Source organism: Bos taurus, chromosome 13 (genome assembly GCF_002263795.3).
Source record: "Bos taurus isolate L1 Dominette 01449 registration number 42190680 breed Hereford chromosome 13, ARS-UCD2.0, whole genome shotgun sequence".
Classification (NCBI taxonomy): domain Eukaryota; kingdom Metazoa; phylum Chordata; class Mammalia; order Artiodactyla; family Bovidae; genus Bos; species Bos taurus.
This window is the reverse complement of record NC_037340.1, coordinates 1,579,181-1,593,323: the sequence shown is the minus strand read 5'-3', so window position 1 is coordinate 1,593,323 and position 14,143 is coordinate 1,579,181. Positions and strand designations below refer to the sequence as shown.

Genomic DNA, 14,143 nt, shown 5'->3' with positions numbered 1-14,143 from the left:
AAACTGTGGAAAATTCTTCAAGAGATGGGAATACCAGACCACCTGATCTGCCTCTTGAGAAATCTGTATGCAGGTCAGGAAGCAACAGTTAGAACTGGACATGGAACAACAGACTGGTTCCAAATAGGAAAAGGAGTACGTCAAGGCTGTATATTGTCACCCTGCTTATTAACTTATATGCAGAGTACATCATGAGAAACGCTGGACTGGAAGAAGCACAAGCTGGAATCAAGATTGAAGGGAGAAATATCAATAACCTTAGATATGCAGATGACACCACCCTTATGGCAGAAAGTGAAGAGGAACTAAAAAGCCTCTTGATGAAAGTGAAAGTGGAGAGTGAAAAAGTTGGCTTAAAGCTCAACATTCAGAAAACGAAGATCATGGCATCCGGTCCCATCACTTCATGGGAAATAGATGGGGAAGCAGTGGAAACAGTGTCAGACTTTATTTTTCTGGGCTCCAAAATCACTGCAGATGGTGACTGCAGCCATGAAATTAAAAGATGCTTACTCCTTGGAAGGAAAGTTATGACCAACCTAGACAGCATATTAAAAAGCAGAGACATTACTTTACCTAGAAAGGTCCATCTAATCAAGGCTATGGTTTCTCCAGTGGCCATGTGTGGATGTGAGAATTGGACTATAAAGAAAGCCGAGCGCAGAAGAATTGATGCTTTTGAACTGTGTGGTGTTGGAGAAGACTCTTGAGAGTCCCTTGGACTGCAAGGAGATCCAACCAGTCCATTGTGAAGGAGATCAGTCCTGGGTGTTCTTTGGAAGGAATGATGCTAAAGCTGAAAGTCCAGTACTTTGGCCACCTCATGCAAAGAGTTGACTCATTGGAAAAGACTCTGATGCTGGGAGGGATTGGGGGCAGGAGGACAAGGGGACAACAGAGGATGAGATGGCTGGATGGCATCACTGACTTGATGGACGTGAGTCTCAGTAAACTCCAGGAGTTGGTGTTGGACAGGGAGGCCTGGCGTGCTGCGATTCATGGGGTCGCAAAGAGTCGGACAGGACTGAGTGACTGATCTGAACTTCGGTAAGGAAGTTGTCGGTAGCAAACAAGCTTTAGAAGAATGACATAGCCCAAGGACATGACATAAACTGATTAGAACCAGTTCACGTCCAAAATGGTAGACAAGTCCACTTCCACTATACCTCAAACCTCAGAATATACTCATTGTAACACATCAGCAAGTTAAATGACACACCCACAGGCACCATGACAGCTCCAAGTAGTTGTTCAGTCAGTCATGTCTGACTGTTTGTGACCTCATGGACTGCAGCACACCAGGTTTCTCTGTCCTTCACCATCTCCCGGAATTTGCTCAAACTCATGTCCCTTGAGTTGGTGATGCCACCCAACCATCTTGTCCTCTGTGGTCACCTTCTCATCCTGTCTTCAATCTTTCCCAGCATCAGGGTCTTTTTCAATGAGTCAGCTCCTTATATCAGGTGGCCAAACTATTGGAGTTTCAGCATCAGTCCTTCCAATGAATATCCAAGATTGATTTTCTTTAGGATCTCCCTGAAGTCCAAGGGACTCTCAAGAGTCTTCTCCAACACCATAGTTTGCAAGCATCAATTCTTCGGCATTCAGCCTTCTTTATGGTCCAACTCTTACATCCTTACATGACTACTAGAAAAACCATAGCTTGAACTATACAGACCTTTGTCAGCAAACTTATGTCTGTGGTTTTTTTTTTTTAATTTTATTTATTTATTTTTGGCTGCACGGGTCTTCGATGTTGTGTGCTGGCATTCTTTAGTTGTTGGGGGGAGGCTATGCTCTAGTTGTGGTGCACAGCCTTCTCATTGGTTGTCTGGTTGCAGAGCACAGGTTCTAGAGAATGAGTTCAGTGGTGGGGCTTAGTTGCTCCATAGCATGTGGGATCTTCCTGGACCAAGGATCGAACCCATTTCCCCTGCATTGGCAGGCCAGTTCTTAACCATTGGACCACCAGGGAAATCCATGTCTCTAGGTTTGCCATAGCTTTTCTTGCAAGGAGCAAGTGTCTTTTCATTTTATGGCTGCAGTAACCATCCACAGTAATTTTGGAGCCAAAGAAAATAAAGTCTCTCACTGTTTCCATTGTTCCCCCATCTATTTGCCATGAAGTTATGGGACCAGATCCATCATCTTCTTTTATTTGAATGTTGATTTTTAAGCCAGCTTTTTCACTCTCTTCTTTCACTTTCATTAAGAGGCTCTTTAGTTCCTTTTCCCTTTCTGCCATAGGCATGTTGTCATCTGCATATTTGAGGTTGTTGATATTTTTCTCCACAATCTTGATTCCAGCTTGTGCTTCATCCAGCCTGGCATTTTGCATGATATAATCCAAGGTTGACCATCAAAAAATTGGGCAGTGGCCCAATTTCTGGAAATCTCTGCCCTTTATCCCAAATAGTTGGAATAATCTTACCACTCATTAGCCCATGAAATTATCCAGCCCATAAAAATTAACCACACTACATTTTAGGGTTGCTCTTGCCTTCTGAGATGGTCTACACTGTCTGTGGAGTGTAATTCTCTCTAAATAAGTCCACTTCTTACCTATCACTGTCTCTCACTGAATTCTTTCTACAATGAGACATCAAGAACCAGAACTTCATTAAGTCTTGAGACCAGGTGTGTGATCTCAGTTAAAAGACTGTGGGCTCAAATTCCATCCTGAGTTGCAAGGTTTCACACTGAAGGTATATCTTACTTAACCCACAGCAGAGTGTTTGTCATAAAAGATTCAAAATGTTCCCAAAACAGTTTTTTTTTTTTTTTGGATTTGCTTTCTACACATATATTTTTTTTATCATTCAAATAGAAGGGATTTGATATACATTTTGAATGTTGATCAGTTAATATTTTGAAAGACATGGTAAGGCATGGAGTTGAGTTTGTGAGACAGAAAGATTCTGAGAAGAAAAACAAATCAAAACAAAGAAAGGGAAGGGGGAGAGTGTATATGTGTTTGTTTGTGTGTGAGTGTGTGTGTCTGTGTGGTGTTTACTGTTCAATATCTAAGACTCCCAAAATTTCTCTAAGGTAATTTGGTTCATTCTCAAAATGAACAATTTGTATTTGAAATGGAAACCTCTCAAAGGAAGCATTAAAAACCATGCATTTATCCATAATTGCCTTATTGCTTGGAATGCATATTTGGTTCTCCGTGTTTTCCTTCATTTATGGAGCTTTTTTCCAAATATATGAATTATTACTGATATTCTCCCCTACTCCATTTCTGCTTAAAGCCTCAAAGCTGGTTTATTGTTCTCTAAAATTTCTAACTCCTCATTATTATATTCCATCCACTCATTATATTTTCATTTTATTAGATCTGATAAATTGACCTTCTGGGGCCAGGGGATTGCTGTGGGTTAGGATTAATGATATGTCATGAGTCATTCAACCCTTGTTGTTTCTGAAACTAGTATCTGACATCATCTCTGCCTGGCTGTGAACATATTTTGGAGTACATTCCAAGCCCATGATTGAACTTTGGAACTGAAACTCTATCTCAGATTAATTCATAATACCACCCGGAGTCATAGCTCTGCACCTTTTCACTTGACTGCATTCATTTCGGGCAGCTGGTTCCATTCGCTTGAGCTTTGTCTCAGATTATCCAAAGCATCCATAGATGGAAGAGACCAAAAACTGAAAATAACAATTCCTCCATTAACACAGTCTTCTGAGAAATTTCTCATCTTGTGGACTATGATGATTGATTGCCTATATTTATATTTACTATTATTTATTGTCTTCTCTTCAACCTCAGGGAAAGAAGGTTATAGAATGTGATGCATTTGTTAATTCAGTGGCTTTCTTCAGTAAACACTGTCCCCTTCAAAAAATGGAGATGGGACCGTTTCTCCTTGCTTGAAATTCTGTGAAACCAACAGCTACACTTGAGAAAACTATTCAAAATACAGAGGATGTGTTGTTCATCCTGACCATCTCTAGGACTATTGGTTTGATCTGATCTCTCTCTTCCGTATTTTCTATCTGCCAACTTATACTTAAATTGAAGTATAGTTGATTTACCACGCCATGTTAATGGTGCAGCCAAGTGATTCAGTTATACACAAACACACACAATGTGTGTGTATATACTTTTTTACACTCTTTTCCATTATGGTTTATCACCATGAAGCTCTTTTGAAATAGACCCAATTGCCATGGGATGGCTTAGGCAAGTGGGAAAACAACTTTAAGCATATTCCTTATTGATTATAGGAGCCTCACCACTAGGGTCTATGCACATTTTCAAACATTCTCTGTGGGAGGCAAATACTGGTGGCTTAGGATGCAAAAATGACACAAGACATCTTCCTTATCCTTACCATTTAGGCAGGGAGGTAAGTATTGTATAAAGAAAGGAGAACATTTTTTTTTTTTAGGGGAACATTCTTATGTGTCAGGGAATTTAAACCCTCACCCCACTATCACACTTCTGGTTGTCATTTCTTCCTCTCTTTCCTTGGCAACAGAATAATCTGTTTAGATTCTAATAAGCTTTAGGGTCTCCTTCCCAGGTCTGGGGTAAATCTTAATTCTTCTCAGCCAGTCATAGTCGTTCTGTGGCCCCTGCTAATGCTATTTGTAGGTCATTGCTATATGGTGTAACTCTGCTCTACATCCAGTAGGGAATAAAGGAAAGTCTACTGGGTGGGGAGTGGGGAACCTCACTCACACAAAGGGCCACAAGACAGAGATGTCCCTGGGCCACACGTGGAGCTTATTTCTTAGGAGGCGATGCCCCGGGTGCACAGCTGTCTTGAAACTGTAAGAGGAGCGAAAATATGGAAAGCATCTGGGTCTCTTACGACACCAACAATTCCGGATTTAATCGACCCTCAATCACTCTGCTTCTGGATTTCTTGTTGTATGAGGTAATAAATTTCTTAATGTTTAAACCACGGAGTAATAGTTTCCTTTTACATAACCAGGTGGCACCAGTGGTAAAGAACCCATCCGCCAGTGTAGGAAACAGAAGAGACATGGGTTCCATCCTTGGATTGGGAAGATCCCCTGGAGGAGGGCATGGCAACCCACTCCAGTAATGTTGGCTGGAGAATCCCATGGGGTGGACAGGTGACCCTCGGTCCATCAGGTCATGAAAAGTCAGACATGACTGAAGCGACTTGGCACACATCACCCAAAACATACTGGCTGTTTCAACTTCCTTTCATTTTCTAAATGAAGAAGTTAAAGTTTAGAAGAGTTCATTTACTTAAACACAAAATTAAACTTGGTCTGTTTATTATTTGCTAAGCTCAACTCTTTACATTCTACCACCCAACTTTCATTGGCCTGTGTGCTAACTAAAAATTGGCACTTACCATCTGCCTCTACAAGAATTAGGTCACTAGTCCCTGTAGACCTTCATACACACTGAAAGGAGTTCAGGGTGGAGACGGCTCTATGCTCTGGGAAAAAACTGGCAGAACTGGTCTTCAGATACTTATATATCTCCCAGAGAAGATCTTATGAGCCCAATTGTTGCATCTTCTCATCCCTAGAAAAGCACTAAAATGTCTAACAGTGACACCAGCTCCTTGTGACTAGCAGCAAGCCTCTGTCAAAGCCTCCATAGCCTCTGACCACACATACCCATCTTCACTAAAATCATAAATACTATCTTCCCTCTCTCTTTGGAGCACTTTCTCAGAGCTATCTGAAATGTTGTTTCCCAGGCTATCGTCCTGATTTTGCCCCCAATAAAACTTAATTCACAACTTCCATCTTGTGCATTTTTTCAATTGACATATGTGCTCTTTAAACAAAAAATAGATGATGAAAAGTTGCATATGCCAAGGACTAAATGAGTCAAAGAGATGAAGAGAGGGAGTGACAGTAAGCCAGGGTTGGTAGTGACTGACAACCAACCAAGGTTGGAATGACTGATTCTGACAAGAGTGAAACTATTTTAAAGGGTATAGGTATATTTTTAGAGCTTTTCTGCAGTCAAGAACATACATCTTAGGAGTTGAATAATCAGATGGTTTAATTCATTAGACTGATAGCTAAAACCTCCAATGTACTGCTTTATTTCCTAAGCTGAATAAAAAATGTGAATTATTCAGAGATAACATCACTTTGCTTTTCCTGAGTATATGGAGCCATTATCTCCCACAAGCTGGAATCAAGATTACTGGGAGAAATATCAATAACCTCAGATATGCAGATGATACCACTCTAATGGTAGAAAGTGAAAAAGAACTAAAAAGCCTCTGATGAGGGTGAAAGAGGCCAGTGAAAAAGCTGGCTTGAAATTCAACATTCCAAAAATTAAGGTCATGGCATCTGGCCCCATCACTTTACGGCAAATAGATGGGGGTAAAGTGGAAACAGTGACAGATTTTATTTTCTTGGGCTTCACAATCACTGTGGACACTGACTGTAGCCATGAAATGAAAAGATGTTTGCTCCTTGGAAGTAAAGTTATGATAAACATAGACAGTGTATTAAAAAGCAGAGACATCATGTTGCTGACAAAGGTCCATATAGTCAAAGCTATGGTTCTTCCAGTAGTCCTGTATGGATGTGAGAGCTGGACCATAAAGAAGGTTGAGCACCAAAAAACTGATGCTTTTGAATTGCAGCACTGGTGAAGACTCAAGAGTCCCTTGGACAGCAAGGAGATCCAACCAGTCAATCCTAAAGGAAATCAACCCTGAATATTCATTGAAAGGACTGATGCTAAAGCTGAAGCTCCAATACTTTGGACAACCGAGCAAAGAGCTGACTCACTGAAAAGGACTCTGATGCTGGGAAAGATTGAGGCCAGGAGGAGAAGGGGGGCGACAGGATGAGATGGTTGGAGGGCATCACCGACTCAATGGAGATGAGTTTGAGCAAACTCAGGGTGATAGTGAAGGACAAGGAAGTCTCAGGTGCTGCAGCCCATGGGGTCTCAAAAAGTCAGGTATTACTTAGCAACTGAACAACACCTCCCATACTGTTTGGAGTATGGAAAGATTTACTTAGAGCTAAAAAATTTTAGGTTGAAATGAATGGACACTGTTCAGTCCTGCTGCTGCTGCTAAGTCACTTCAGTCATGTTCGACTCTGTGCAACCCCATAGACGGCAGCCCACCAGGCTCCCCCGTCCCCGGGATTCTCCAGGCAAGAACACTGGAGTGGGTTGCCATTTCCTTCTCCAATGCATGAAAGTTAAAAGTGAAAGTGAAGTCACTCAGTCGTGTCCAACTCTTAGCGACCCCATGGACTGCAGCCTACCAGCCTCCTCTGTCCATGGGATTTTCCAGGCAAGAGTTCTGGAGTGGGTTGCCATTGCCTTCTCCAGTTCAGTCCTGAAACAATCTTGTTTTGAGTCATAAGGGTAGATTTCTCAAAGGAAAACAATAATTTAAATCATAGTCACTACTTGATACTGCCAAGTCTATCCAAAACCCTAGAAAATGACCATTGTAATTAAAAATCTACTTATTTTGTGAGTATATTTCTCCCAGTGATCCAATTTTATTTTTCCTTCTGGGTGTCTTGATAGTCAACAAAGGGGCAATAATGAGCAGGGAAATAGACATAATAATCAATAATGCATTGCTAAATGGATTGGTTTTTATACTGTTTATTAATTTTTACACTTCCTTAGAATGCTCAAAAGAAAACATTTGAAATATTGAAATTCTCCTTTGAATTTAGACTGGCATTTCTCAGGAAATACTCCAAGGAGATAAGTTCTTAAAATGTTCCAAGGAAATAAGTAGTGTGGTCATGACTTGGCGGGCGGGGGGGGGGGGGTGGGGAGAGGATTGATCTTAACCTTAGTGAGAGTGTCTCTGTAAGTCTTTTTTCCTGTATTTGAAACATACTGCAGTAAGTGCCAACCTTTCTTTGTGCCTAGCATTTTAAAGGCTCACGTGAATAGAAAAACTTTTCTTTTTCCACCAAATACACCTTGTATGAAATAATGTTTCTATAGAAAATGTTTCTACTTCTTCTGGAACTGCTTGTAAAGTATAAAATCTAATTCATTTTCTAGATACTGATTTTAACATTTAACTGGATTCTATGGTGTTATTAAAATTTTATAATATTCATGATTGGCTTTTGGAAGTTTGAATTTCTGTATTACAGATGTTCATATTTACCCAAAGATCTCTGAAAAATGAGTTGTACATGAGGTTTATCTATATTTAAAACAAGGACACTAATAATATCATATGAATATCATACAAAGTAAAACCAAATTTTACCTCAAAAGAGGATTTCAGTCATAATCTCAAGATCTTATATTAGAATTTATATGTCGTTTTTAAAATTAGTAATATAGAATTCTCCTTAATTCTGCAGAAGGAAAATAAGAAATTTTGACTGGTATTGGGACAAAATAATGTTTTAAGCATGGAAATTTACATAATGCAAACTTTAGTTTGACAATATATGGCTCTGAAAAATGAAGATTAGTTTAAAAACAACCTTAAAGATCAGAACATGATCTAACATAGTAACAGTTTTAAAAATTGAATATTTAAAAATATGTGAATTCTAATACTACAAGAAATTTAAAAATTGGGGAGAATTGGTATACTTGGTCAGAAATCATGTATATCAGATGGTGGTGATATGAAATCACTGTTTAGAAATTTGGAGCTAGCTATTGGAGTTCTTTCTTCAATGAAAAATAGAGTGGACCCTTCACTTTTTTAGTAGCTGAAAGACCCACTTTCTGAAAACTATTGGCCATTAATATGCTAACATCCCAAACCCAACTTACACAAAGAAGCCAAGTTCTTTACCTCATATGTGCTTAAACAAGTTAATCAGAGGGAGGGCAACTTAAGAAATTAATTGGATTAAAAATACTTAGTAAAAAGCAGTTAAAAAAACAGAGCTGCTAAGAAAAAGTTAACAGTATTTTGTAGTTTTATTGCTTGCATTGATATTGAACAAGTTTCTTACAGTTATTATTGTGTTGCCAGTCAAGCAAATGAGTGATTATGCATAATTTGGAAGGAATCAAGACTGATAAAGGAAGCACAGCTATAGAATCAAGAATTTAAATTGGAAGGAATAGAAATAGTTAAGTGAACTCTTGTGCGTTCACAAGAAAACAAAAAGTATCTTTTCTTGCTTTGTTCACTGAAATGGTCCAGAAACATTCCATAGCACAGGGTTCAAATTGCTGTTACCCATACACATATTTTTCACACACTAAAAGCAACAAGGACTCATTGAGGGTAAAGTCTGATTCCATGCATGGTGCAGGAAGGAACAAGGTGAGTCTGCAAGATCTCTATGTGCCAGAAAATAAGGACATCTTCAAAGATTAATGAGTCATGTGAAGAAGAGAGAGCAGCCAACCTAAAAAATGTTCCCACTGACCACAGCTGAGACAATCTGACATCAAAAGGAGAATAGAGGCTGTGGTTGAGTGAATCTACATAAACTCTGAAAACTTGAGGTCCATAATGATACACATTAATTGACACACCCAGTCAATCTTGCAACTCAATTGTTTTGGTACCATTGCCTCTTTTATTTTATGGCAAATAATATAGATACTAATGGATGTAAATATATTCATTTTTGGACTTAAAAGAGGCTATTTGTAAAATTACTGCATATTGTGACTTCTAGATGAAACAACATCTAGAATTCACCCGAACATACATTTTTATGAGTTTTGTGGTCCTAAGTATATGATGAATGCAAGATTCAATCATGTGTCAAAGTCTTCACAGTTACATTTCTTAGTATCCTATTAAGTCAAAGATCTAGACTCTTAACTTGAGCTTCCATGAAAGTGAAAGTGAAAGTCGGTCAGTCCTATCCGACTCTTTGTGACCCCATGGACTATAGAATCCATGGAATTCTCTAGGCCAGAATACTGGAGTGGGTGGATCCTTTCCCTTCTCCAGGGGATCTTCCCAACCCAGGGATGGAACCCAGGTCTCCCACAGTGCAGGCGGATTCTTTACTGTCTGAGCCACCAGGGAAGCCCAAGAATACTGAAGTGGGTAGCCTACGCCTTCTTCAGTGGATCTTCCCAGCCCAGGAATTCAACTGCGGTCTCCTGCTTTGCAGGCTGATTCTTGAGTTTCCATAGACCTCCTCAAACTTAGATGAGAAAAATGATTACATCTTCAACTCAAACCACCATGTGCGGTTTAACATTCTCTTCAGTTATGAATGCAGGTCACAAATCACTGTAGTATTAGTGATACTATGACTTTGTAACTACTAGAGATCACAGACATTTTCATATCATATTTCAACTGTTACAAGTATCACACGCATTATTTATGATTCTTAAAAATTGTGTTAATAAAATACATATGATTTAAATTGTGTTAGTAAAATGTACACAACTGTATCAAAAATTTGTTTTTTAATATTTGATAAAAATATTTCAATGGGATTTATTTCCTCTTTAATTTTACATACATTATTTTATGCATTTAACATCCTTAGAAGGGTTCATAGGCTTCACCAGAGTGCCATATACATCAATGACACCAAATAAGATTAAGGATCTCTGAGAGGGAAAAAAGTCCTTTACAAAGTCTGAACAATTTGAGTGGGAGCTGCAAAACTTTTGTAATAAGCCTAGGAAACGGAATCCAAGAAAGTGGGCTAAGTGGAGACTCCCTTCTTGAAGCTATGAAACCTGTAGTAATTTTAAAAGGACTAAAAATATTCCAACACTCCTCCCACTGAGGGCTGTGGTCTGTGTCCCCTACCTTGAAACTGGGCAGGGTTGTGAGTTTTTTGACAAATAAAGCAGTGACAGTACGGAACTTCAGAGGCTAAGTGCACAAAGACAATTAAGTTTCCTCCGTGTTCTTTGGGACACTTGCTTTGGCAGCTATAAGCTGCCATGTAAGATGCCCACCTAACCTGAGGAAGTCCAAGCCACACAGGGAGGCCTTATAGGCAATTAGGTCAGCAGTCCTAACTAAGCCCAGCTATTGTGTCGCTAGCCCAAGAGCCAGACATGCTTGTGGAGAAGCTTCCAGATGATTCCCACAACCAAGGTGTTTGCATCACCCCAGGCGTTGGCTTCCCAGCTGGAGCCCAAGACGACAGAGAACAGGAACAAACCGTCTGCTCTGTGCCTTGTCTGAGTTCTTGACCTATAGAATATGGACCAAAATTAAATGGTGGCTCTTTTATGCCCATGAGTTTTTATGTGATACGAGAAGAGATGACCAGAATGGGTTTATGATGAGCCAAACATGAATCTAATTAGTTTTATACCATGAATCTCTCTTAGTAGGCAATGTGGTTGAAACAAAACAGGCCACACAAATAGTCTGAGAGCCATCCAATTTTCAAGAAAATCATGCCGTTGCAGTTCAGTTGATGGTAGAACTCAGTATATGATTCTGACTAGATGGTCTAGGATCATATGGAACCATCCTGAGAGCGCCCATTCCAGCTTTCCGGCGGCCACATAACTGTCTAAGAGGCATTTCTACTCTAAGCTATTTTCACCAAGTATGGGCTACCAGGCCAACCCTGGATTTGATGCCAGCACAACATACATTTGTGTCTAGAGGAATGAATTCCTTTAAGGAATTTAGAAGAAAGAACTGCTTATTTGTCAGATGGCTGAGCCCTGTGAAAACCCCACACATATTAAGTGCCTGGATCTCACTGCCATTATGTGCATGGCATTGCTGGTCTGTCTTGCTACACAAACCACATGCCCCCAGACAATAAGCTATAAACGCACCAGAACCACCCCTAAGGCATGGTGAGCAGCTACTATTTACAGATACCAAATGAGACCCCAGACTTTACTTTGTTTGCATTATGGGTCTTAAGGTCTGATTATCTTATATTCATTTGGATAATGGATTGTGTGAAGAAAGAGCATGTAAGGTTTTTAAAAGTCTTTTTTTTTTTTTTAACCAGTAGGTCTTTTTTTACAGTCTTTCCAAAGCTAGTAATCAGAGAGTATTCTGTAAGAAATATATTTTGATTATAAAAACATTTTTAGCTTATAGAAATTGGTATTTATTGAACTTTTAATTCTAAACTATATGGAGATTATATATATATATGTTTTAATATTTTTTCTATTTAAAAATCTACTAAAGACTAGATTGTCAATCTACTCAATTGATATTCCTCAATTTAGGGCCAAGTTAGGAAACATAGTGTTGCTTTTTTCCTCCTTTATTATAATATTTTGAAGAAGGCAATGGCACCCCACTCTAGTACTCTTGCCTGGAAAATCCCATGGATGGAGGAGCCTGGTAGGCTGCAGACCATGGGGTCGCAAAGAGTCGGACACGACAGAGCAACTTCACTTTCACTTTTCCCTTTCATGCATTGGAGAAGGAAATGGCAACCCACTCCAGTGTTCTTGCCTGGAGAATCCCAGGGACGGGGGAGCCTGGTGGGCCGCCGTCTATGGGGTCGCACAGAGTCGGACACAACTGAAGCGACTTAGCAGCAGTAGCAGCAGCATTATAATATTTACAACAAAGTATAAGTTGTTGCCCACAAGAAATTTGTTTATGTCTAAAACCCTGTACCTTCCCTGGTGGCTCAGTGGTGAACAATCTGCCTGCCAAGCAGGAGATGCGGGTTTGATCCTGGGTGGGGAAGATCCCCTGGGGAAGGAAATGGTAACGCACTAACCCACTCCAGTATTCTTGCCTGAGAAATTCTGTGGACAGAAGGGCCTGGTGTGATAAAGTCTATGAGATTACAAAAGTCAGACACAACTTAGCAACTAAACAACAGCAATAATAAAGCCCTGTCCATTTTGAGAAAAATTATTAATTTACCTTAAAGCCAAAGTTATTTAAGGTTTTGGAAATTTTCTGTAGATGAAAACAGTCCAGAGAACTAGACAGGATAATAAATGGATTGAAGTCCATTGAAGAATGAATTCAGTTACATAAAAATTCCATTGGTCTGAAGATATCAGACATGGATACATTTCAGATGAGTTGAAAATGTAGGAAGTGTGTTACAGTATTAGTTGCTCAGTCGTGTCTAATTCTGCGACCTCATGGACTGTAGCCTGCCAGGCTCCTCTGTCCATGGCGATCTCCAGGCAAGAAGGACATGTGAATAAATGATATTGTTACTTTTGGGAAGAGCCTCTAGTCATGGAACCCCCAGTTCTCAAAGGATTTTTCACAGGAAGTGAAAGGAAATCCACCTGTACTTCTGAACAACAGAAAGCAGAGGTTGGTGACATTCAGTGACACTGGCTACAATAATTGTCAAAGAACTATAAATTCATACCTGTGAGGTAGGTGTTGTGTGAGGAATTAATGAAATAGTGAGAAAGGGGCTGAGACATATCTTCATTCAAATCCAGTTTCTCAGGTGAAACGACTCCATTTTCTTCTCCACTCAGATAGCGCATAAATCCATCCACTGATATCTGTCCTAGAGGAAATGAAGAGTTAAGAGGAATGTGAATGTAATATTTTTATGGGTTTCTGATATCATATTATTATTTTTTTGCAGAAAACTCTGGTAGCATCCAAGATGGAAAACATTAGCCACAACTGCAATTTGATATGGATAAACAGTAGTCTAGGGTCATGCTGCTTTACTATTCTTATCCCCGAATGCCAGAAATAATAGAGAAAATGTAATTACAAGAGTCTCACAGACTTTCGGAGAATTTAAATACCTAAACATGGATCAACTGCTTTTAAAATATAAGAATGGTTACAATCCTATGCATGGACACCAAAATGTTTTTAGTGCTTATCTCTGGGTAGTAAAGTTAAGGGTACATTTCCCAATGTTCTCTCATAAAAACATGTTACTTTTATGATCAAAAGACTTATTCACACATGGTTTTATTATTTAAAATAAAGTGAAAATGTTTTCAAATAATAATCTTTTTCCTCTGAAAAAGGAAATAAATATGACCATAACTGAGGAATAAAAATCTGAATGTTCATAAAAATGAAGGTCCTTAACATTTCTTATTTAGAATGACTTTTCTTCAAATGAAAGAAATATGACTCACACTTTAGCTTACTCAGATTCTATTTAGAATTTTTCTTTTGTTGTAATATTTCTGAGGTGACTAATACTAAATATTGAGATAATTCTTTATCATTACTAAAGTAATTTTTATATAATACATGGAGAGAGCCATCCTCACGGTTTTGGCTCATCATCAGAGCTTGTT

The 14,143-nt window shown here is 39.1% G+C and overlaps 1 protein-coding gene across 2 annotated transcripts in view; it reads right to left on the bottom strand.

Moving 5' to 3' along the window:
• PLCB1 (phospholipase C beta 1) overlaps nt 1–14,143 on the bottom strand; it is an 861,266-nt gene that overhangs the window by 200,832 nt on the left and 646,291 nt on the right. For both annotated transcript variants that reach the window (XM_059892402.1, NM_174817.1), the window contains 1 exon segment: nt 13,237–13,383. In XM_059892402.1, coding sequence (XP_059748385.1) covers nt 13,237–13,383 — 147 coding nt within the window.